We start from the raw sequence: 27,775 nt of genomic DNA on the forward strand, positions 1-27,775 counted from the left end.
CAAGATAGTATAGTTACACAACATTTGAATGAAAATTTTACTAATTTTAGAAATTCAAACATTTCAAACGTTATTAGTCTAACAATTGAACAAACTCAACAAAGTAATAAACTTCACTTTTGTTTTGTTAATTACCTATTAGTAAACAATAATGTTAAATATTTCAGGTGTACAACAGAAACAAGAAAGTGTAGTATCACAAAATTTGAATGAAGATTTTGGAGATTTTAGAGATTCAAATACCACTAGTCTAACAACTGAATAAACTCAACAAGGTAATTTTACTTTTTTTGTTTTAAATTATAGATAAAAATAATGGAGGGTAAAAAAAAATTAAAAATTATTACTTTAGGTATATTGTAAATAAATAAAACTAAGTATTAATTATAAAATAAATTTAGATAGAATTAGAACCTAATAAATGGAAAAACTAAAAATTGTAGATATCACTTTGATGTGTTCAATTTACAGATAAACTAATCAAATAAAATACAAAATAATTCTAAATGACCATGAACATACAAATAACTATCACAGTTATATTTATATTTTTTGACAATGAATAATTTAAAATGTTATGTATAGTAATTATTTTAAATATAGGTAGTTAATAATTATTATAATTTATAATTTTATAATATTTTAGGTGTAGAACAAAATCTCTTATGTACAACAGATATCAATGAAAATATTGGTGTTCCAATCAGACTACACATACATTCATTGATCAGTATGCTATGTATATAGAAGATATTGGTTTTTGGCCATCAACGATCACCGATCAATTTAAAGAATATTTCACTGAAAGTTCTCCAAATCAGAACATGGATCGCATTTCAAGTTCTGGTCGACTTAATGGTAAGATTTTAAGAAAAATGACAAATGACAACTTTTATTTCTACAAAAAAAATGAAAACAAAATTAAAAGACAATGGTTAATTTACTCTCTCTCTCTAAAAAAAGTGTATTTTGTTATATTTGTATTCTTTATAACACAAGTCATACAGATATTCAACTTTGTAAAAGTAGATTAAATGATTGGAAAAATATTAGTAATAGACTAATTCTTCATGAAAAATCTTTTGGACATCGTCAAGCTGTATGCACTTTTTCAAATAGATCATCCATATTAAGACGTATAGATTCTGCTTTAATTGTACAACAAAAACAAGAAACTGCCTACTGGCGAAGTATCTTGGAACGCGTAGTAAGCACTGTTAAGTTTTTGTCAGTGCGTGGCTTACCATTCTTTGGAAGTGATGAAAAACTAAATTCTCCTCGTAATGGTAATTTCCTTGGTATTATGAAATTAATTAGTCAGTATTCCGTTTCTTTCTCAACATTTAAAGCAATATGGTAATCTTGGTAGTGTCCATGTAAATTATATATCATATTTTACTGTACGTGAATTCATAGATATTATGGCAAATAAAGTTTTAATTAATATAATAGAAAATGTAAAACAAGCAAAATATTTCGGTCTTATTGTAGATTCTACACCAGACATTACACATACTGATCAGTTCAGTGGCGCAACCGGGATTTTTGTAAAGGGGGGGGGGTCCAAAAATATAATTATTTTAAATTAACATGCAAATTTAATTATTATTTTATTGTTTGTTTAATGTAAATATTGTAATATAATATAAAATTGAACGATAGTTAAATGTAAAATATAAAGGTAGGTATGTACATTGTACAATGTTGTATAGTTTATAAAATGAAATCTAGGCGATGTTTTTTACTGCTTAAATGGTGTATTACTTCCTCAGGTGTTACACTGACTTCGTAGTGGATATTGAGAGCAGCTAACCCATTGAGTCTTCTTTCTGATGTGGTATTTCTCAAGTAACTTTTGATTCTTTTAAGTGTGGAAAATAATCTCTCCGCCTCACATGAAGTAATTGGAAGTGTGATAAGTATTTGCAATAGCTTATAAATATTTGGGAAGAAACTGGAATTGCGTTCATTAAGTATTTGAATTACACTATTATATTGGATATTACTATCAGTCAAATAACGATTCCATAAAATAGTTTCTGATTTAACTTGATCAAAATCATCAACATCGTTGGCATAAAACTCAACGAGTTCTCTAAGTTTTTCTTCATCAAACGCAGAACTTTTAAGTAACATTTGAAATCCACATATTATATTTTGATGATTAACAAAACGATCATTTAATTGTTGAACAAACAAATCAAGAAATGGTAGAAACAAAGTGATTCTAAAATATTCTTCGGGGTTTTTTGTTGGAATATTAGCTCGGTTTTTTTGAAGCTTAGCTATTCTAGGCATTTCAATAGAAAGTTCAAAATCATTTAATCTTTTATTGATCTCAACAAATAGTTTGTTAAATTCGGTAGTGGCATTTACCCTAATAAAACTCAATTGATTTTTTACTAGATTAATATGTCCAACAACTTCCACCAAATCAATATTTTTATTTTGTAAATATTTACAAAGATACTGTGTATATTGAAAAATGTAATTGAGAATACCAAGGGCTACATTAAATTCAGAAGATTGCAATGCCAAAAGCATTTGATTAGCTTTACTCAATGTATCAATATCTATCCACGTAATCATTTCTTCCAAACAATAAATAATTGCAGGAAAAAATTCATTAAACGTTTCTATTGAGTTATAACGTTCAACCCACCTAGTTGGGAAAAGTCTTTTAAGTTTTTCCTTTTTAGAAGCAGATTCTTTTTTTTTCAACTCAGCCAGATGTAAATTTAAAAAATGTTGTCGTTTTGTAGTATTTAAAAAGTTATAGCACGCTTCTACAGTACCCATAGTGTTTCTTATTCCTTGAATATTGCAAGCATATAATACGGACAGATTGAGATTATGGGCACTACAATGTATGTACAATGCACTCGGATATTCTTTTCTAATTAAAGCTGCGGCACCGTCATAGCCTTGGCCCCGTAGATTTTTTATCTGAATATTTAAGTCTTTTAACTCGGTAATAATATGATTTGCTAAGCTTTGACCACTAACATCATCCACTGGGACAAATTTTAAAAAACTCTCACACATTTTTTTTTCGTTCAAGTCATAATATCGAGCACATAAAGCGAATTGTTCAACACCTGATATATCTGCCGTTTCATCGGCTATTATTGAAAAAAACGTACTGTCATTTATTTTTTTTACAATTTTTGAAGTAATAATATCATAACAAATATGAACTATTTCATTTTGAATTTTCCAGCTGATATATTGATCATTTTTAGAACAATTTTCTCTGGCTAACCTAAAACTTTCATCACCAGATAAAGTAGTAGCCTTAAGAAAATATCTTTGCAATGATCAAAAATTGCCTTCGTTTATTAATGGTTCATCTATATTTAGTGGTCCAGAGTCGCGGTGACCTCTTAGAGCTAAGCCTTGCCTACCACACAAGATTACCGAATTAATCACAGGGATTATTATTTTTCGACTATTTTCTTTCTGGATTTTTTCCGCTTTGTTTAGTTGATGGTAAACAGAATCCACTTTTCCTGTAATAATTGACGAAATTTGTTGAAAATCTATTACACTATTTTGATGGTAATTAGTTTTTTCATGCGTAGAAAACTTTTCTAAAGCGTGTTTCCATTTGCTAAAACTTTCGGTGCAAAGCTGGCCTAATAGCTGACTACCCTTTCCACCTCTACATTTGGAAAAAAGCACACAATATTTGCAGTAAGCACCGTCTTCTATATTACTATAAGCTAGAAAATTCCATTTTTCTAACCATCAAAATTGAAATCTTAATTGTTTTTTGCCATGCAGAGTAGAAGGAAATACTGAGTTCTTACCTGGTGTCCATAGATTTTCGAGATGTTGAATTTTTTCAGCATCAGTTAATTTTTTAGCAACCAACAGCTTTATGTCAAAAACACTATGCACATTTGAAGTGTCTAGACCCGATTATATTTCTGAAGTTTGGATTTCCAGTAGTTCTTCGGGTTCTTCCGTCCTAGGGAGCTTAGCCGGTACATTTGATGTGACCGAAATGGGATTGAAATAACTACTTATGCTTCGTTTACTCATATTATATTTAATAAGTTATTGTATTGTATATTATATTTAATAAGTAAAATGAAATTTATGTATATTATGCCGAAAAAAATTTGAAAATTACGAGTGGTAGACGACAACCGATTTGTTAACACTAAACAAATAATAAATGATAGCAAATTTCGTAATAGCGATAATGTGGCGATAACACCAATTATTATCTTTGCAAGCGCGTGACAGTATGGTAAATGGTGATACTCAGAACAAGTACATGGTATTATGGTTATCATCTGCAACGGTGACTTCTCGATCCGAGCTTGCACGTTCATTTTTCTTATCAACTACCTATCATGCGTTTTTATTATGATAATATCACAGAAGCTCAGTACTGAATCGAATCAATTATTCATTTTTATAAAACATTTTTATTGTTTTAGAAAGATACGGCATGGTTCAGGGGGGGGTCCGGACCCGGGACCCCCTCCCCCCTCTGGTTTCGCCAATGGATTAAGATATGTAAATGATATAGCCGAACCTATTCAACGTTTAATGACTTTTCATAGTATTGATGGTCACACTGCTGAGTATCTGTCATCTAATATTGTTGATCTTTTTAAAAATTGGAACTTAAATATTAAAAAGTGTGTTGGTCAGTCATTTGATAATGCAAGTAATATGGCAGGTAAATACACTGGTGTCCAAGCACGAATTAAAAATATTTCCCCAATGGCAGACTTTGTGCCATGTGCAGCACATTCATTTAATTTAGTTGGTGTGAATTCAATTGAATCTTGCACACAAGCTGTCAACTATTTTGGATTAGTTCAGGCTGTTTATGTATGTTTTCTTCTTCAACCAAAAATTGGAAATTATTAACTGATAACCTTAAGAAAACAAAAAATACATATATTTTAAAACCACATTCTGAAACTCGATGATCATCTAATGCAAATGCAGTAAAAGCTCTTCAGAATGGTTATAATATAATTTTATCAGTTTTGAATAATATTTATGAAAATGAAAATGAGAAGCCTCAATATAGAGTTGAAAGTAATAACTAATTAAAACAACTGAAAAAAAAGAAATTGCTGTTTTCAATTGTATTATTTGGAACTCCATTCTTAGCAAGATTAATGAGAGTAGTATTCAATTACAATCAATGACTAAAAATTTCTCAAATATTATTACTATTTATAACTCATTAATAATTTATATTCAAAGTGTAAGAGATAATTTCAATTTATATGAAGAAAAATCATCTTGCTTTAATGTTGCAACTGATTATACTTTATTGAGAAAAAAAACTCCTAAAAGTAAATGTCTTAATGCTACAGACACACCTGAAATTATTTTATCAGAAAGACAAAAATTTATCTGTGATGTGCATTTTGTAATTTGTGATAATTTGATGACCGAGCTAAATAAAAGAAAATCCAAATATCAAGAACTGGATGACAAATTTGGTTTCTTATACAAATTAGAATCAAACTCAAGTAAAACCAAATTGAAAATTGAAAAATGTTTAAGCAGTTATTGTGATGAAATTGAAGTCGATGATTTTTTTGACGAATTCATTCAGTTTCAAGCTTATATTGAGTCCATTGATGATGTTTACCAATGTAAGCAGAACCCACATAATCAACTTAAGTATTTGTATGAAATAAATATTCAGCAAACATTTCCAAACGTCGAAACTTATTAAGGATATTTTTATCAATTCCATGTACCAACTGTAGTAGTGAAAGGTCTTTTTCTGTACTGAAGAGGATTAAAACAAGATTAAGATCAACACTAACTCAAGAAAGACTTGATAACTTAGGTTTACTATCAATAGAAAGTGATCTTACATCTTCTTTAAACTTTGATGACATAATAAATGACTTTGCTTTAAAAGAAGCAAGAAAAGTAATTTTATAAAACAGCTTATTTCTATTATAAGTTATAGTTTCTTACAGTTAATATAAAAAAAAAAATGTTTAATTTTTTACATAATATATTATTATTATTATTATTATGAGATTATATCATCATCTCATTGTATTATTATATATATTATTATTTCAGTATCATTATGAACATAAATATAATAACAAAAAAAACAGCGTATGAACAGGATTGGAAGTGGACTTATTGAAATAGAAAGATTTAGAAAAGGTTCAAAAACTTTCATAATTAAGAACTGTGAAAATTATATAGATTACAAATTATTTTTTAACTAAGAAGAAAAAACTCATTTTGATCTATTTTTGGTCAATCATCATAAAACATTGCATTATTGTTATATTAAAGATTTTTCAAGATTTATTAGAAGTCAGAAAACTAAAAATTGTTCTAAAAAATTAATTATTTGTAAGAGGTGTTTTACGACTTTTGGAAATAAACCATGTAAAAGTAAACTCTTGGGGTGAAACAGGATTAACTGAACATAAAAAAATGTGTAGTAAGAATGAATTAGGAAGACCGATGATGTTTGAAGAAGGAAAAGAAAATAAATTCATATTTTTCAAAAGTTATAAAAAAACTTCTAGAATACCATTTGTTATTTATGCTGATTTGAATGTTTTTTAAACCTAAAAAGTCAAATGAATTCACTGAAACTAGTAAAACTTATATCACACATTTACATGAAATTATGAGTTATGCATTTTATGTAAAAGTTGACTATAATATTATCACAGAAAAGTTAATGCGACAGTTTAAAATTCCAACAAACATAATAATTTATAGAGGTATTGATGCGGCAAAAAAGTTTATGGAAAATATGATTCATATTTCAAAAAAAATAAATTATATTTATTAAATTAATGTACCAATAATTATGTTGACTGATAAGGAGGAAAAAGAATTTCAGATAGCAAAGGTTTGTAAAATATGTTCATTATCTTTTGAAGAAAATGAATTATATTAAGTTATAGATCACTGTCATATTACTGGTAAATATAGACAATGTATTTGTTTTAAATGTAATTTTGAAATAACCAACCCATCATTTGTCCCAATTTTTTTTCATAACTTATCATACGATAGTCACTTTATAATTCGAGAACTTGGTTTTGATGATAAGAATATACATGTTATTCCAAATTTTGCAGAAAAATATATATCTTTTAGTAAAGAGGTTGCTCTGAGATTTAGTATAAAATTCGTCGATACATTCCGTTTTATGACCTCTTTAAGCGAGCTTGCAGAAAATTTACTTGAAGATAAATCAAGGTTTAAAGAAACTTCAAAATTATTTTCTAATAAAACATTAGATTTAGTCACACAAAAATGGGTTTTCCCTTATGAATATATTGATAGTTGGAGTAAATTAAACGAAACTCGTTTACCTTCAAAATCTGCATTTGATAACTCTTTAAAAGATGAAGAAATTAATAATAATGACTATTCTCATGCTAAAAAAATTTGGAAAGTATTTAATATTTAAACTTTGGGTGAATATAGTGATCTTTATTTGAAAACTGATGTCGCCATATTAACGGATGTGTTCGAAAATTTTAGAGATTTATGTTTATCTACTCTTAGTCTAGATCCTACTCATTATATGACTGCTCCAGGCAGAGGCGGACTGGCCAGGGGAGTTAATCTAACCTAAGGGAGTCTCAAAAGTTAAATTTTATTAAAAAACATCCAATTCAACCTACCCACACTGGAAATATAAACTTTGATGTTAATAAAATTTACTATAGAATCGTTTCTGGGAAAAAAATTCATAGAACTTGGTTATCTATTTTAGTCGAAGACAATGATTTCAAGTCAATGTTTTGTTCAATTTGTTTAGCATTTGGTTCTGGAATAAGTAATTTTTCAAGTTACAGTGGCTGTACACATTTAAAATCAATGTAATCAGCTATTGAACGACACGAAAAATCAAATATACATACTAATGCAGTAGAAACCTATTTTCAAGCTTCTAAAGAAATGTCTGTGGAGTATCTTATAAATAGAAATATGATGGCTGTTAAAAGGCAAGAAACAGAAAATAATATTCATATGCTTAAAGAAGTTTTTGAAATTATCAAGTTCCTTGGTCGTCAAAATTTACCGTACAGGGGATCTGCTTCAAATGAAATATTATCAAATTTTGATGATATTTTAATAAATAAAGGTAATTTTTTGGAAATGGTTCAATTTGCATTCAAAAAAGATACCATTTTGCATGAAAATTTACGTAAAGCTATTAAAAATAGTAAAGTAAGGAAGGAGAGGTTAGAGAAAAATAAAAACTTGAATTCAAAAGGGCGAGGTTCACTTATTACATTTTTATCGAAAACAACTGTTGATAAAGTAATTTCAGGAATTTTAAAGGCTATAAGAAATAAAATTAAAAATGAACTTGGTGTTCAAAACTTCAGTATACAAATGGATAGCACCCAAGATGTTGGTGTTATGGACCAAGTATCTATTTGTGTTCGCTATATCAAAGATGGTGATATAAAAGAAAGGCTTTTTGCAATTGACCAAGTAAAGAGTTCTAAAGGTGAAGAACTTTATAAATTACTTAAAGATTGTTTTTTTGAACATGGGCTTAAATTTAGTAATATAATTGGTGAGTCATTTGATGGATCTAATAACATAAGTGGTCAATTTTCTGGTCTTCAGTCTTTTATAAAATCTCAAAATGAGAATAGCATCTTCATATGGTGTTACAGTCACATCTTAAATTTATGTATGGTTGATATATGTAAAAACATTGATTCACAAACTTTGTTTGATTTTTTAAACCGTTTAGCAACGTTTTTTGGTAGTTTTTATAAGAGAATGATTACTTGGATAAGTGAAAACACTAAAAACAGCAGAATTGGACGAGATAAGTTGAGAAAATTACATAAGGTAGCTGAATCTAATACAAGATGATGGTCGAGACATAAGGCATTAGAATGGGTGTTTAAAGGAACAGATTGTTCATTTCATACAGTTATAAGTGTGTTGCATATTATTTCAATTGATAGTTCATTTGATAATAATTCTACTTCTGAAGCACTTTCATACTAAAAATTTATGTGAGTTCAAAGTTATATTAACTGCAAATATTTTTTTGAACATTTTTAGTTATGTACGACCAACTTCCGATTACTTACAAACAAAACAGTTAGATTTTTTTATCAGCTTGGAGAATGGTGGAAAACACTAAGAATGATATAAAACAAATATCATTTGAAAATATCATTATAAAAGCAAAACAATTTGCAATTGAAACTAATGAAAAACTTACTAACTTAAAATTGCCTGAACATATTTTAGTAGAAGAAAAACTTCCAGAAGGACGTCGTTTAAGAAGAAAAAAACAATTTTATGAGACAACTGAGGACGAAGCATTAACACCGATTGATCATTACAGGGTAGAAACTTTCCAGACAATAATCGATCAATTAAACATGAGTTTAAATGAAAAATTTTCATCCAATATAGATTTGATTACCGATGCACAGTTATTACATCCATCTAGTTTTGACGAAAATCTTAAAAACTTCCCAAAAAATGGTTTACTAAAGATAGCTAATTTAGTAAATATTCCTCACAATACATTGGTAGAGGAACTTGTAGCATTTTCTAAAATATATCCAACAATGAATGGAACTCTTTCTCAAAGAGCTGAAGAAATATATGATGATATGCACAATAATGAAAATAATTTAGTTGACGATTATTCGATTGATGAAGAAGATGGTACAACTCCAAATGCAACTATGGATAATTTAGCCAATTTAGGTATGTGAAGTTAGCAATATTTAATTAATAACCTGATACATTTTTATTTGTGTTTACTTTATTCAACAGATGTTGATAATGAGTTAAGCTACAAGTTTACCATTCATAAAAAAAAGTCAGTTACTGGAAAACAAAGCAAATGTTCTGGTTGTTTAATTTGTTGTTTTAGGCTATTATTTAAATTTAATATGCATTCGGTGGCATTTACTAATTTATACTTGGCGTATGAATTTATTCTTACTTTGTCCTTAACTCAAGTGAACTGTGAGAGAAGCTTCAGTAAGCTAAAAATTATTAAAAGTAGATTGCGTTCATCAATTGGAAATGAAAAATTAGACGCATTTATGTTGATGAGTGTAGAGACCTCTCACCACTGCTTTACGTACCCCCAAATGTCAATTTATTATATATTCACACACAACACAAATATGATATTATGAAATAAGTTCGATGATGGACAATTTCAAAATAATATTTATTAATTAATTTAATTAGCCATACATACATGTACGTATATGTATATAAAAGTAATATAAACTTTACAATTTAATTTTAATGAAACCCTTGGGCTTGTTTGCTGGCACATAATTTTTTGAAATCTGACTCTTCCAATGATAAGTAAACTCGTAAATCTGAACTCACAGAGAGTCTATTACGATACTTATTTTTAATGTACGTGTACAGTGGTGTAATTACGAGGGGGATTTGGGTGTCGTATCCCCCCCCATGACCCTGTTTTTTTTTTAATCGTCAAACATATTTATGTACTTATTATGGTATATTTTATAGATATAACAAAAATCACCAGATTCCCATAATATTTTATTATTATCTAACGATATTATACCCGCTAAAAATAACTGATGGATTTTCCACATTATCGGTTTATCGGAATATTCACAATCGCAACGACTCTCTAGACTCTGACCTCCGTTACTCGTTAGTCATTTCTTATTTGGTAATAATCGGCTTATATTGTGAATTTGTCAAAATATTCTGATTGTGTCATTGTGTTTTGTGAAGTAAATTAATACATTTATAGTGATTCGTTTTCGAATAAAAGTGCAACACAACTTACAATTTTTTATTTAATATTTATTTATTATTCGTTAATTATTTTTAAAATAAAACAGCGTGAAATTATAATAGCATTTTTTATTTCTAAACATGGAAGGTAAAAGGAAAAATGTTGATAATACTAAAAATACACTTTTTACACATTTTTCAAAAAAAAGTCGTAATAGTAAAGAAAGCTGTGATGATGTAAGTACCATATTACTATGATCAATTTATATCTTGTTTTTATAACTCCAATTTTTATTTATTTTATACATTTTAAAGGATCATCTAAATCAAACTAAAATTAATGACCCAGGGACACAGAATATTGTATTGTCAGTAGATCAGCCTTCATGTTCGACATTAAAACAAGTAATAATAAATATTATCTAGAAGTTTAATTTAGTGCAGATTTTATATAAAAAATTAGTTATTGCATAGTGCCAACTAAGAATACTATTTGCTTAATTGTGTTAATGCTTTAATGCATTGCTAAATCCTGCTTTAAATTTAGATTTTTGTTATTTTCCTCAGGATGAAATTATTGATAATGAATTGGAAACTCATTTCAGATCAAATGATATAGGGCTTTTTACTAATTGTACACTGATGCTGATAAAAAGCTTGTAAGTTAAATATAGTAGTGTAAGCTAGCCACTAGTAAGCTATTTTGCATACCAAATCCATTATTTTATTTATATACAATATTGTACTAACTAATATATATAATTTGATTATTTGCTTTATTTTTAATATAATATTATAGGTGCTTAGAAATGTGTGGGTACCAAATGTAAATTATGAGTTTCCATTATTGGAAAAATATAAAGCATGAGGTCTGAAATTTCAATATAAATGGTTTACAGAATTTAATTGACTAGTTTATTCAGAAATTAAACAAGGAGTTTTTTGCAAATACTGTTTGCTTTTTGCTAAATATGGCGGGATTGGTGGCCAGCCTCTAGGGCAATTAGTTTCAACTGTTTTTTCAAACTGGAAAAAAGCAAAAGAGGTGTTAACTTATTTTCTATATATTTAATTATTTTAATTATTATTGATATTATTTGTTTATATATTTTATAGATTAGTTATATTATATGCACTTTTAAAATTATTATATTTTCTGTATTTAATTGTAGTATTACGTATTATTAATTTTAGACATTTCGAAATCATTCCCAGTTGAAATACCATTTATCGTCTGTATTAAATGCTGACCATTTTTTAACTATACTTGACCATACACAAGTTACTATAATTGAAAAATTAGAAACAAATAGGACAGAAAAAATTAAATTGAATAGAAGTCGCCTAATTCCAATAATTGAATGTGTCATATTATGTGGACAACAAGAAATTGCACTCAGAGGACATCGCGATACTGGAAAACTAAATGGTAACTATTAAAACTTGGTAATATGCACTGTATTTTACTATTTTATATTTTAATAATGTTGAGTGGTTGAGTCAATGATATCTTAATTTATTGGTGGGTATTAAATTGTATAAACTTGATTTTTATTATTGTAGAATTGGAAAATCAAGGTAACTTTCGGGCAAAAAGTATAGATCCCGCGGTGTTACTTTTTTAAATAGTATTATAGAGGAAGAAAGAGGTTACAAATACATATCACTAACAATGCAAAACGAAATTATTTGTATTTGTGATAAATTAATTTTAAAAGAAATAGTTGGGAAAGTAAATGCTGCTGAGGGGTTTGAAAGTTTTAGCTGATGTAACAACAGATATTACAACAAAAGAACAACTGACATTATGCGTTCGTTTTATAGACAACAACAATATGGTTAATGAAAGTTTTCTTCAATTTGTTATTATTCACAGTTTAACGAGAAATGACCTTTCATCTGCTATAATAAATGGTAATGGTTTATAAAAATAATCATTTAAGTAATTTATTTTTTATTGCATACTAGTTGTAATGTGTTTTGTGTTCTCAGGTTTAAAAAGTTGTGGTATTAACTGTAAATATTTAATTGGACAAGGGTATGATGGCGCATCAAATATGAGTGGTAAATACAAAGGAGTCCAAGCAATAGTTAGAGAACAATATCCTAAAGCCATATACGTTCATTGTGCTGCATACACATTAAATTTAGCAGTTTCAAAAGCATCAAATATACAACCGATTAAAAACTGTCTCAGTATTATTGAAAAACTTAACAACTTTTTTAATACCCCAAAACGTAACGATGTGCTTTTGAATTGTATTAAAAATGCAAATGAAACACCAAATGCTAAAACATTAAAGAGGCTATGTGCTACGCGTTGGATACAAAGATATGATGCTGTCAATGATTTTGCTGAACTGTTTCAATATGTCATGGATGCTTTAGACAATATTTCAATTTCTCATGTCTCATCAGGAACAGATGTCTCTATACTGTCTAAATCAATTGACTCAGAATTAATTATATCACTTCAAGTTGTTAAAGTAAATGAATAACTATATAATTAAATATAATTTCTTGTAAATTATTTTTATAATTATATTTATGTAATTTTAGTTATTGTTTTCGTATGGCTTACCTTTGTGTAAGCAATTACAAAAAATAAGGATTGATCTGAAAGAAGCAGTGGAACTTTCTAATGATGTTATAAAGAATTTAGAACTAATAAGGGCCAACGCAGAAGAAGAGTTCCATAAACTATTTTTACAGGCTGAAGTGAGTGTTATTTTCAAAAACTAATTATTAATTAACAATAATATTATAAATGTATTATTTACAAATGTAATACATTTTTTTTTTTAGGCTATGGCTTCGGTATTTGAACTTGAGCTAGCTGTAAAAAGAATTACAAAAAGGCAAGCAAATAGAGGAAATCCTTGTTCAGATAATGCAAATTTAGATGTTGAAGAATACTATAGGATTACAATTTTTATTCCATATCTAGAGTTTTTTATAAGCGAGTTGACTCAAAGATTTTTATCCCATGTATCTATTTTTAATGGTAGCTATTTAATTATTACAAAATTAGAATTTCTTTGCACTTTGATTTGAAAATTTTGTAACATTTTAATTAATTAATTATTTGATTTAATCATTCTATAGGATTTGAATCCTTATTTTCAAAACATGAGCTAACTGAAAAGATAAAGTTGAATTTACTGAATTAATTAAATTTTATTCCCCAATGGTATCTAATGATTCTTTGGTTGAATTTAAACTATGGCGAACCAAGATACAAAGATCTGAAAGAATACCTAACACCGGACTTGAGGCACTAGATATTTGTAATAAAGACAACTACCCCAATATTTATTTTCTCCTTAAAGTGCTATGCACATTACCAGTGTCAACATCATCGCCAGAACGTATGTTTTCAACTCTGAAAAGAGCGAAAACATATTTAAGAAACACAATGTCTGAGGTATGAATCTTAATTAAAATATATTCAATATGTTTCATAATATACTCGTACTTTCTGTGGTAGAGGCTAGAGATTAAATTTATGTATAATGATTTATATTTTTGTTCCACAAAATCGATTAAATGGTCTTGCTATGTTGGCTGTTCATAGAAATATCAAAGTTGACCTTGAAGAAGTACTAAATGAATTAGCATTAAGACCACGTAGAGTGGATCTTTTATTGTGATTTGTTATATAGTATCTAGGACCTACGTAGTAAGTACCAAAAAAGTTAATGTTTAAATGTACCTACATATTTTGTTATTATTTATTTTAATGTATACAATATTGTATACTTGTATTGAGAAGTATTTATTGCTTATATGTTATACAAAAATATTGAGGAGGGAGGGGGGGTAATTGATGAAATGTACAAAAATTTAATTCCCCCCCCCCCCACAACCATGACCAAATTACGCCACTGTACGTGTATGACTTAAAGGCCCTCTCCACCAATACAGTACTCGTGAACGGCAGCAGAACATTAAATGCTTTGTTTGAAAGCTCAGGATACTCTTCTTTTACGTCAGCCCAAAAAGCGATGAGAGATTTTTTTTCAAATATTACCTCAAGTGAAGAATTCGTCTTCAGTTCAATAAGTTTTTCTTTTTCTCGTACTGATAAAACTGCAGATTCGAAATATTTTTCACTGAAAGGGAATGCTATCCAGTGGTCTCCTTTATCACATTTTGGGAAGTATTTATTAAAAGCCACCTTGAGTTCATTCAAATGTTTAACAACTTGGACTTTGATATCTTACGATAGGTTTATATCAGTTTCGCAGAGAAAATCGTGAAGTGTTTCAAAAATTTCTGGTTGGTTATTCTCAATACACGAAGTCCAAAACTCTAACTTTTTAACAAAAGATTCTATTTTGTCAGTAACTTGGAATATTGTTACTGTTGTACTGTTTTGAAGAGTCAAATTTAGATCATTTAATTTAAAAAAAATATCAGATAAATATGCAAGTTTTTGAAGCCATTCATGGTCATTAAACTTTAATGAAAGCTGAAAAGGATGGTCTTCAAAGAACATTAGAACTTCATGTCTAAGTTCAAACAAACGAGTAAGGACTTTGCCTCGTGATAACCATCAAACTTCAGTATGAAGAAGGAGGGTTTTGTGAATATTCTGGAGTTCGTGTGGCGAGACTTGATGAAGTTCACTATTTTACAAGAATCATCCAAAACGTCATTCAAATCAACAGGTAATGCCGGCAGTACACATTCGCCGAGACAGTCTCGACGAATATACGAGAACGCACGAGTATGAACTAGGTGCTCTTGTGCTTGCGACTCTAATAGCCTCGTGTCCTTTGACTCTTGCAATAAAAACCGCCTTCCGACCGAGCGCCGTCGAGGCGAGGCGAGACAAGGTGTGAAGTGACACGAGCGCGTCTAGTTCACTCTCCCGCTCGGCTGCTCTTGCGAAGTCTCGGCGAATGTGTACTGCCGGCATAAAGGTTTCGATGCGAGAGCTCGTCGATGGATGCAACAATGAGTCCACTTTACCAGGGGAGATACCGCTTTGACACGTGCAAGGGGACCAGAGTAACAATCTGACATAGACTTGCCACCATCAGTACTTAAGCCACAACATTTTGACCATATTATTCTCTTTTCGATGAAGTAAGAGTTAATAGCATGGAAAATATCTGCACCTGTTGTGCGTTTAGTAAGAGGATGGCAAAGCAAAAGCCCTTCTATGCTTTAATTTTATTTCAAATACCTTGCAATCACTAACAAAACAGCTAATTGTGCAACATCAGTACTTTCATCAACTTGAATGGAAAATAATTGACTATCATTGATGCCTTTTAGTAGTGTCTCCTTAATGTCATTAGAAATATCTTTGATTCTACGGCTGACAGTGTCATTTGATAGTGGGATAGAATGTATTTTATTGACATAGTCTTTTTCGAACATACAAGAAATTGCGTCTTTAATGCTTGGCAAAATCAAATTTTCACCGATGGTGTGATTTGTACCATTTTTGGCAATACGGTAACTAATTCGAAAAGATGCTTCAAGAGCATCTGCATTAGCACTACCTGAAGATAGATAGGTATGCATATTGCACTTATTTTTGTTTTCTAGTAAACGTTTGAAAAAAGTAACATTTTTGTCCTTTAAATCTGAATGTTTTGTATTCAAATGACGAGTGAGTAGTGAAGGCTTCATACTTTCATTAGATAGTACTTCTCCACAAACAACACATTCAGGTCTAGGAAAATTTTCTATCATAACGAATGAAAATCCTTGTGACAAAAAATCTTCACTATATTTCCTTATCTTTACCGGGAGTGGAACAAGAAGGTTAGTATCATTGACCTGTGGTAATTTTTTCATAGGATTTTCTTCGGCTGGATTAGTAACCGATGACGGCACGTTTTAAGAATCGATTGGTTCTATAGTTTTCCTTTTATTAAAGCAACCAGTTTTTAACCAATGATCCATAGTCGAAAATAATATAAAATATCAAAAAATAATAATTACGAAAGATTTTTATGTACGTCGTATGTGACACGGACACACTGAAAGCAAGCGAAAGACTAATTATTAGAATAGATTTCAATATCAAACTAACAGAGAGTGATGTATATGAGATAAAAATGGTTAATGGGTTTTTAATAGACAAATGATTGACATTGTATTGAACAACGTTACGTAACCCGATAAGATAAAATCCACCGTCTAGCTGTGCCACATTATTAAATATTTCACAAATTACAAACCATTTAAAATACACCAATTGTAATTTTACGCTTTTTTTTCACGTACCCCAGGGGTACGCGTACCACAGGTTGAGAAACGCTGGACTAAACGATAACAGTATCGAACTACAAAAAACGACTTGGGACACAACCGAAAACATAACTATAAATGATGAAAATGACACTCGCGTTACTTTAACCATAGGATGCGTATTTACTATAAGACCAACAATTATCGTATTAAATAAAAATTCAACAAAATGTAAAACATTACACTTATACTGAAACTTATAAAAACATGTGATATACAATTAAAACAGTAGGAGTCAATAATAATAAATTAATAGAAATTCCCGATCAAATTAAACAGTTAAATTTTATGCATACAAAAGAACCATATACCGCGAAACTAAACAAATACAAATCGCCAACAACTACAACAACAAACCAATAATATAACAATAAATGCAGACAATTTTGGTCACCTTGACACAACTATTAATAGAATAAAAAATGACAATGAACACTTAATTAATAACACAACTGATACTCCACCTCTGTCAAATTCGGAAAGTAATAAATTTAAAGTACAATATTATAATTTTGTACTAAGTGTAGTATTGAATACCTTAATAGTGACTATAATGTTAGTAACGATAGGTGTACTCTATAGTTTTAAATGTGTAAACCGATATAAATACAAATACATAGGAAATTTAAAACAGGAGCAAAGTATAGAATTAAATGTAATAAAAGAGTGATTTATAAAAAAAAAAACCAAAAAAAAAATATAAATAAATCTTTTAAATATTATAAGACACGTAGGTACGTGATAATAATAATTAAGATAAAATAGACAATAATAATTAGAATTAGTAAATTAATTTATGTTTAAGTAAATGAGAAGAATAACATATAAGTGACCTATTGAATTATTTAAGGTTTTTGTGTATAATGACGATACAAAGACAATAGCTATACACCATAGAAAAATTTAAAAATGAGATCAGTATAAAATATAATTGTTTAAATTATACAGAAAAGATACACATGAATTCATAATAAAGGATTTCGAATTTTCATTGGTGAGCAAGACAAGCATGGTAGTCATTTTAGGTGCTATATCAAATAGCCTAGACCGATTTAAAATTAGGAAACTAGAAGGACGACCTTTATTGTTACCACTTAATGAAGAAGCTCGACCTATGGGTGAGACGAAGCTTCAGGTAGCAGTAAGAAAGAGAGTTTTAGGGTAAAAACCGATTTGAGAGATGCTTGTCTAGACCAATAGAAACAAAGTTTAAATTAAAAAAAAATAAATAAATAATTTAACGAAGGGGTATATCGACAGTTATATACGAAGAAGTAATAAAGAGAACGTAATAGTAGTGTGGAACAGCCACTCAGATAAAAACATTTTGAAAAGATTAGATTTAGACCATTATCCAATATGAAACATAACATGCTACGACAAATATTTTAATAAAAACTTTTATATTCAATTTGAGAAATTAAGCAACAGGGAATTAATTTTGGAAGTAAAGATATGAAAATTTAATAAAACATTTAAAAAAAAAAATAATAACAGCCATAGCAATAGGTATAATAAAAAAAAACAATGATTAAAAATACGAACATAAATTTGTTTTTCAGAAATTCATAATATTCTATAAATTACAAATCAACTTTACGAAATAAATAATAAACAATAATGGATAGATTGGAGCAATTAGCTTCGGCAATATCGTTTAACATTGAGACACAATTTCATATTAATCCGGCACAGGGAGAATGGCATAATTACACAGATTGTTTTGATTTTTATATAGTTACTGCTAGTGAAAATATACTTGTACTTTATGAGGACGAAACTATATTGGAAATGATTGAGGCAGCCAAGAGATTTTTATCTGATATGGCGGTAGACAGAGAATTTAGTGAACCATACTGTTATGAATTAAACTATTACCTCGAACTAATACAGAATCTACGGGATATATTAAATTACAGTAGATAAAAAAAAAAAAAAAACAAAATATGTCTATAATGAATCAATCAAGTAGGGAAAACTAGTTGAAATTGTACGAAACACCTATCGACATAATAGTTGACACGTGATCGATAGAGTGGTTTCCATGGCATTCCAAATGAATAAAGGTTGATCAAGTAAACGTATTAATCAATTAAGATTGTTGTCAATGTGGATGACGTACTTCAAATAATTAGTAAGTCATTCCATGGGCAGCGAACCATAATTGAGTAAAGGAAAATAAACATAACATACAAAATTAAATGATAAAAATATATATATACACTTAGATTTAAGAAAATGCACTGTATGAATAAGTTACTATTGGGATATGGAAAAAAAAATGTGTGGGTAACTTTATAGATTTTATATTACTAACCTATTATAATAAGCAAAATATTATTTGTATTAATTAATTTACCATATAAGGAATTATTGTAATCAACATATTATACTAACCACATATTTTATAGGAATTATTAAACGCACTATAATCATTATATTATACTATGTACTAACACTGTACCTACTTCATTGTAATCACAAATCACAATTATAAATTATAAGAAAACTAACAAACGTATTTAATCATTGAATTTTATTATAACCAAAATATTTAATCATTATATTACAATTTTATTATAATCAAACCATAATTTAATCAAAACTATATATAAAACATATATACATCATATTATATAACGAAAATAAATTAAATGTAAAAGCATACAGATAATTGTAATGTATGTCTTATTTCAATAACTTGTAATCGAACATTGTAAACACTATAATACTGTAATAATTTGTAACTTAACCATTTTGTACTAAACTTTGAAAGATTTCTGTCTTTGAGACATACACCTTTTTTTTTCGTGGAGAGGTGCAACGTGCTCTGATACTTATATTAAGTATAGTATATAAATCACTACAAACCGTAGCCAACAATAACCAAAACACTAGGGGCATTATAAACATCCCTATAATTACGCTAGGGGCGAGCAGGTGAACAGCCAAGCAATTGGTGATCGAGTATAATAAATTGGGACCTAAAACGAAAGGTAAAAACCAATCAAAAGTATCATCGCCCGTATGCTTTCTACCCGCTAGAATATAACAACTATTGAACTATATGATTGCTGCCGGAGGCATATAATGAATACATCACCACCCGGTAGAATATTCTAGGTACGTAATTACCCACCCGGTAGAATATTATAGATGTATAATTGACGCACGGCGTCGCTCAGATAACGCAAAGCGTGGGAAGAAGCGGATGCAGGTGACGCTAACCATCAGGGACCTGAAGGTACCGCGGGAGTCCCTGGATGATATACCGTGTGTTCAATTTTAAAGGTAACAGGAAATATTTCGATCGTGTGACCTTGAATTTGATTCGGGGTTTTTTTACTGCATATAGGACTTATAAATACATATTTTTTTAATAAATTCAAATTTTTAATTTTTTTTTTTATCAGCGCATGCGCAGTAAAATAAAAATTTCTTAAATAGCAACCACTATTTCGGAGACCGGATTTCGATTTCTTTATTTTTTCTGAACAACTTTGATGTTTACAGTTTGTTGATATCTTCAAAATTGCCATTTTTATGACGGCCGGAAGTTTTAAAATAGTTAATTCGTAAATATCGCATTTTTCAACGGTCTATCGTAATTTATAGGTATTTATATGTATTATTATAACAATTTATTTTTATTATAACTACAAGGTGTATTTATTATTACATCGAATTTATAAAAAAATATCATTACAATTTATTCGATAATTTATTATTCAATGAACTGTTCAAAGTTATTGCCATTATTTTCAACGCATGCTTCCATTCGTCGCAGTAGTTCTCTTTGTGTAGCTGTTATTATTTGGTCTTCAGTGAGTTCACTATACGCAATGATTATTTTGTTTTTCAAATTTTCAAGATTAATAGGCGGATCAGCATAAACTACTGTTTTTAAATGTCCCCATAAAAAATAGTCTAATGGTGTTATATCAGGAGATCTAGGAGGACATTGTACTGGACCATATGTCCCCATCCATTTATGGCCAAATGTTTGGTTAAGGTATTCTCGAACAATTATTGCATTATGGGCGGGTGCCCCATCTTGTTGGAAAAATAAATTCATGCGGGTATCTAAGTTGAATTCATCCAAAAATGTTGGTAGTGTGTTTGTCAAAAAGTCTAGGTATCTCCTTCCTGTCAGAGTACCGTTGTAAAAGTAAGGACCTAGTAATCTACCACATAAAAGCCCACACCAGACATTCATTCCCCACACATGCTGAAAGTTTGAATCATTTGTCCAATGAGGATTAGTATCCGACCAGTAGCGGTTATTTTGTTTGTTGATCACACCATTATTAGTGAATTTTGACTCATTAGTCCAACAAACATAATTTAAAAATAGTGGTTCTTCTTCAATTTTTACTATTAACCACGCAATAAATGTAAGTCTTCTATCGGAATCACCGGGTATTAAATGTTGTATTATGTTAGGTCGATATGCGTGAAATTTATGTTTTTTTAAAATTGAATGTGCTTTCCCCACAGAGACACCGACTTCTCTAGCCAAATTTCTAACAGAAGAACGAGGATTTATTTGAATGTATGCTAATACCTGTAATTCTTCATTTTCATTAGGTTCATGAACTCGCGGTCTCCTATTGCGGCGGTGGTTTGCAATAGCTGGAAGTTCTCCGTTTTCTCTAAGATTTCTTACTATACGTAAAAAATAATTGTGTGGTGGATGATATCTCTCAGGATATCGTTCAGCATAAAGTGCCGCTGCGTTACGCGAATTTTGATGACATTCTCCAAAAATTAATACCATATCGGTTTTTTCGGAATAGTTCGCCATTGTACAGAAAATAATGTGACTCGCGTGACTTACGAAAAACGTTTGACTATTCACAATCAATTTTAGAATGCTATCAAAATATCTTATTCACACAGATTAATAGTATAACTTTCAACTATTAAAAACAAATTAAGATAAAAGTAGTAGATAATTTAGTAGTTTTAATAAAAATAAATTGTTATAATAATACATATAAATACCTATAAATTAAGATAGGCCGTTGAAAAATGCGATATTTACGAATTAACTATTTTAAAAATTCCGGCCGTCATAAAAATGGCAATTTTGAAGATATCAACAAACTGTAAACATCAAAGTTGTTTAGAAAAAATAAAGAAATCGAAATCCGGTCTCCAAAATAGTGGTTGCTATTTAAGAAATTTTTATTTTACTGCGCATGCGCTGATAAAAAAAAATTAAAAATTTGAATTTATTAAAAAAATATGTATTTATAAGTCCTATATGCAGTACAAAAACCCCGAATCAAATTCAAGGTCACACGATCGAAATATTTCCTGTTACCTTTAAAATTGAACACACGGTATAAGGAGGCCCAGATTAGGCACATTTCAGACGTGATCCACCAGAGTTAGAGCGAGCACCTTCACGTCACCCAGTTCAGTAATTTTATCATTTGGACCTAGAATATTTTTCACAGTTTAATTTATTAAATCATTTGGACTTAAAATATTTTTCAATAAAAAACACTTAGAAAATATTTCAACTGTTTTTATTTTTTACAATTAATCCAATCTACACTACATAGTTTGGTTGTTTGTACGTGGCACGTTACAATATTGTAGCAACGACTATTATGATTAATAAATTGCAAAATGTTAAATGGTGCTTTAAATTTTAATTCTATATGTTCTTAAGAGTTGCGGAATATTAGTTACGATAAAATATATTGTAATATATAAGTAAGTATCTACTGGTCCTATTGTTCAATAAAATTAAAATTTTTAGTAGGTACTTGAAACAATATTTTTAAGAAATTGATTTCTCTTCTTATAAGTCACGGATTCACATTCTGGATGTGTAATAATTTTTTATATCTTACTTAGTTATGGCTCCAAGAAGAAATAGGCTTAGTAGGGCTGAATACAAGAAAATAGCTAAGCTCAAAGAATTAAATTTGAATAAAATTGTTCAAAAAACTATTAAAATCGACACAATGTTCAAAAGTATGTATTTTATTTATGTTGACTGTAAAGTAAAGTAATATTAGTAATAATAATATGAAATTTATATAAATACATAAAAAGTTAAATTTTTATTTTTAAGAAATTAAATATTATTACTCTAAAAAGTCTAAACAAATCCTAATGATTGTATTATTACTGAAATTTAAATAGTTAAAAATTACAATTGCTTAAAAATTAAAAAATATTATAGGTACTCAACATTATATATGAATTTGCTTATTAAGTAGTTTTTAGTTATTTTATTACTATATAAATCAGGTATCTATTCGGATAAATTGAATTAAAAAATATATTTTATTTAAATCATGGACCATGGTTAAACACAGTTAGTATTTTTATAATTTTTGATTATACCATTATATTATATTTTCTACTCAAAGAATCAGGTATGGTTAGTAAGTCTGCTGAACCACCTCAAACTGGCCTTACATCTCTTTGTAATAATTTGGATACTGAACCTTCATGTATTGAACAGAGCAATATTTCCTTAGAATCAAAATCCAGTGAAATAGTCAAGTAATATTTAACAATTTAAGTAGTTCTAGCAGTTCTAATTTTTTAATAATTTGTTTTTTATTCTAGTCCTGAAACATTTCATTCTCAAGCATTAGTTGTATACAATGAAAAATCTGTCGAACAACCTCAAGCTGGCATTACATCTCTTTGTAATAATTTGGATACTAAAACGTCGTGTTTAGAACAGTCAGAGCATATTAATATTTTATTAGAACTAAATTCTATTGATATACCTGGGTAAAGTTAAAACACTGATTCAAATTATTTTTTTTTAACACGTTGACTACCATGAAAGTACTAGGGTACTCTCATTATTTTTACTTTTATGTACCATGTATATTTTATATTTTATAAGAATACATTTTATGCAATATACAAAATTATAATAATATGTAAAATGAGTAAAAATTTACTAGGTAAAATATTCTAATATATATGCATTTATTTGTTATTCTTATTGTAACTATTTTCTAAATTAATAAGTAATTTTCTTAATTGTGTTTATTTAAGATTGGATCCAGCATTGTGGTGTATAAATGAACAAACGAGATAATATATCTGTAAAAATGGATTTAGTCAAAATCTAGATGTTAAATTTACAGCTTCAAAAAGATCGTACAGTGTTGTTCAGAGAGGGCATTTCCGCAACTATTTTAGATATCTGAATATAGATTTTTTCAAAACTGTTAAAATCAATGGTGAAACATGTCAAAGAGATTATTTATCTTATTCTGAGAGTACTGGATCAATTTATTGTGTTCCATGTTTTTTATTTGAGAATAAAATTCATTTTTCAAAAGCAGGATTTTCAGATTGGAAACTTCCTAAAAAAATTTCTTACCATGAAAATTCGCCTGAACACAAATTATGTTCATATAAAATGAAAGAACTTGCATCAGATTTAAGTAAAATAAATACAAGACAAATGTATCAAATAGAAACTGAAAAAAAATATTGGATTAGTGTACTGACTAGAGTTTGTTCGGTTCTTAAAAGTTTGGCAAGACACGGATTGTCATTTAGAGGTGATTTCGAAAAGTTTGGATCGTCTACTTCAAACACTGGCAATTTTATTATGATGATGGAATTACTAGCAGAGTATGACCCACTTTTATCAGAACACATATCTAAGTATGGTAATCCTGGTAAAGGTAATACTTCCTATTTATCATTTTCTACTTATGAACAATTCATTAAAATCATGTCTGAAAAAGTCATTAATACCATAGTTGATGAAATTAAAACATCAAAATATTTTTCTATCAGCATAGACTCCACTCCAGATATATCACACACTGACCAACTATCTTTCGTTATCAGGTATGTACTATCGAACGGTGAGCTAATTGAAAGATTTATTGGTTTTTTAGAGAATGTTGGACATAAATCAGAAAATCTAGCAGAATCAGTTTTATCAGTTTTAAAAAAATATAATTTAGATGTTTATTATTTGAGAGGTCAATCTTTTGACAACGCTAAAACATGTCTGGTATTTATTCAGGAGTTCAAGCAAGAATAAAGCAAGTTTCACCATTAGCTGATTTTGTACCATGTTCGGCGCATTCTTTGAATTTATTCTGATCGTGTGCTGCAAACTGCTGCAAAAAAGCAAATAATTTTTTTTCTTTTTATTCAAAATATATTTGTTTTTTTTTCTTCATCCACACACCGATGGCATAAATTAAGTCAATATTATATCACAACTATAAAAAGTTTATCCACCACGCGATGGTCAGCAAGAGAAGACGCTTGCCACAGTTTAAAAAAAAACTGGAGTTCTATAAAACAAGTATTAGAAGAACTAATAATTGATGATAATGAAAAACCATTTGTACGGTCTGAAGCCAGAGGTTTAATTAGACAAATGAATAAATTAGAAACAGCATACATGACTGTATTTTGGAGTGATATTTTACATACATTTAACAAAACTAGTCTTCTATTACAATCTGTTAATATTGATATAAGCACAGTAGTTAGTTTGTATAATTCATAAATTGAATATGTTTAACAATGATGATGACACAATTCCTGATTATGAACACAAAAGTAAAAAACGTAAGAAACGTAATGATGAATCTATTGAACCAGATGCTATTTTCAATGGACGCACAAATTTCAAAATTAATACCATTTACATTATTTGTGAAAAAAAAACCTCAGAAGTTCGTGATGGTACAAAAAAATTAAGAAAAATATACAAGAATGATTTGGATGAAACATTTGAAAACCAATGTGTTCATTTTCAGAGCTTGCTTAAGACCATCAAAAACCCTCCTACAAATATTATTAATATGTGCAAATTTATTAAAGAAAAAAACATAGAAGTTATATTTCCATATGTTTATGTTGCTCTTAGAATGTTCCTATGTATTCCTGCTTCAAACTGTTCAACGAAAAGATCATTTTCTACTCTGAGAATTAAAAAATATTTAAGATCAATCATGTCAACAGAGAGATTGAACAGTTTAGCCATACTTAATATAGAGTCATCTATAACTAAAACAATTAATTACAGTGATATTATTACATCATTTGTTTCAAAACAGTTTCGCAGAAAGTTATGAAGTTATAAATTAATTGAACATTTTTATTTTTAAGTTAATATGTCATTTTAAAAATTGTTTTAAATAATATATTAGTTAATGGTTATAACTGAGTTTTAATTTACATTAATGTAACATTGTAACTATTAACTTCTACAATTGGGTAATATCAATAAAGTAACATTTTTTTTTATTTTTTTTTGGTGGCGGAAGGTGGCAAATTTTCTTAATACGGGCCTGCATATATGTTAAATTATAATCAAGTTGATATTGAAAATCTTTTATTTAAAAAACAGCTGACCTTAAGAAAAAGCCAGGTTCAAGAAAGACAAAAAGTCTTGGAGAGGATAATTGAAACAATTAAAACCATTGGAAAACGAGGAATGAGTTACAGGGGAACACAAAGCGAAGTATCTCAATCTTTAAGTAACACAAATATTGACCATGGAACATCTCTAGAACTAATTTTACTGATAAGCAAGTTTGATCCTATCTTAAAATCGCATTAGACCATGTTATACAAAAAATGCTCCAAAAAAATCATCAAATGATGATGAATGTAAAAAAGTTGGGCATGGAAGTTTTGTATCATTTTTGTCAAAAACTACAGTTAATAATATAATTCAAATTATAAAACAGATTATGAAACGCAAAATAGCTGAAGAAGTAAAAGAGTTAGAGATGTATTCAATTCAAATTGATACCACCAAGATATAAAAGTAGAAGATCAGTGTAGTATTATCATCCGATATGTTAATGATTCAGTCAATGAAAGTTTAATTGGTGTATCTAACCCAGACAGCAATATACAATTATTTTAACATTTTTAGAATATTTAGAAGTTAACATTAATGTTTCCATAACATTTTAATTGCATTTGTTTAATATTATTGAAACTTTCTTAGAATATTAAATAATCATTATTTGTCCTACCTTTATAAGTTTCCTAAAATGTTATGAAATTAACATTCTGAAAATATTCTTGTACTGATCAGATTAAAACATTTCGTGAAAGTTACAGTAATATTTATGAAATATTTTCAAAATATTTTAATTGCATTTCATACCACCAATTTTAATGTTATAATAACATTATGTCATTAAGTTCGTATAATATTTCAATATAATATATTTATAATATTCTTTTGAAATTATAATAAATTATATTTGAAATTTTAAATATGTTTTGACGTATATTATATAATATAAAATAACTTTAAAATACACAAATAAATTTAAAAAATCAAAAGTATTCACTTTCAAATATTTATTTATATTTTAAAACTCAATTAAAAAAAAAATAATTTCATGATATCAGCAATGGTATTTACAATATCAATAATAATAATAAAATAAAAAAAAATAATATAGCATTGATATAGCGCATGATTTCAGCAATGGTATTTACTCAATACCAACAACATAAAAAATATTAAAATAATAATAATAATAATGAAAAAATTAAATATATTATATAAAATAATTATAATGTATTGTCTAGATTATTTAATGCCTGTATTGTAGCATTTGCTTTGCTTAAAATCCTAAATTTGGCATGGGCCAACCAAGTTGATAGTGGTGTGTCAATGTCCTTGTCAATTATGTTTTTATACTTGATGTTAACCTTCAAAGCATCTAAAAATCAAAAAATAATATTAAATATTAATAATATTAGTAAATATAATAAT

The 27,775-nt window shown here is 28.4% G+C and overlaps 3 protein-coding genes and 1 long non-coding RNA gene across 4 annotated transcripts; 2 read left to right on the forward strand and 2 right to left on the reverse strand.

Annotated features, from left to right (window-relative positions):
* On the forward strand, positions 1–731 carry LOC126554452 (uncharacterized). Its single transcript, XR_007606676.1, has 3 exons — positions 1–103; positions 168–275; positions 647–731. It is a non-coding gene; the product is annotated as an uncharacterized LOC126554452 (long non-coding RNA).
* A 15,196-nt stretch (positions 732–15,927) lies between these two features.
* LOC126554457 (zinc finger BED domain-containing protein 5-like) lies at positions 15,928–16,455 on the reverse strand. The gene has a single exon (XM_050209538.1). The coding sequence runs from the start codon at positions 16,453–16,455 to the stop codon at positions 15,928–15,930; it is 528 nt and encodes a 175-aa protein (XP_050065495.1).
* A 4,285-nt stretch (positions 16,456–20,740) lies between these two features.
* On the reverse strand, positions 20,741–21,903 carry LOC126554458 (uncharacterized). Its single transcript, XM_050209539.1, has 2 exons — positions 21,499–21,903; positions 20,741–21,072 (listed from the first exon to the last, which is right to left on the reverse strand). The coding sequence occupies exons 1-2, from the start codon at positions 21,818–21,820 to the stop codon at positions 20,741–20,743; spliced, it is 654 nt and encodes a 217-aa protein (XP_050065496.1). The 5' UTR covers positions 21,821–21,903.
* Positions 21,904–22,886: 983 nt separating this feature from the next.
* On the forward strand, positions 22,887–26,596 carry LOC126554459 (uncharacterized). The gene is made up of 5 exons (XM_050209540.1): positions 22,887–23,004; positions 23,406–23,541; positions 23,608–23,778; positions 24,505–25,030; positions 26,384–26,596. Exons 1-5 carry the CDS (start codon positions 22,887–22,889, stop codon positions 26,594–26,596), a joined length of 1,164 nt encoding a protein of 387 aa, XP_050065497.1.
* Positions 26,597–27,775: the final 1,179 nt, after the last annotated feature.

Source organism: Aphis gossypii, unplaced genomic scaffold, assembly GCF_020184175.1.
Source record: "Aphis gossypii isolate Hap1 unplaced genomic scaffold, ASM2018417v2 Contig00509, whole genome shotgun sequence".
NCBI classification, from domain to species: domain Eukaryota; kingdom Metazoa; phylum Arthropoda; class Insecta; order Hemiptera; family Aphididae; genus Aphis; species Aphis gossypii.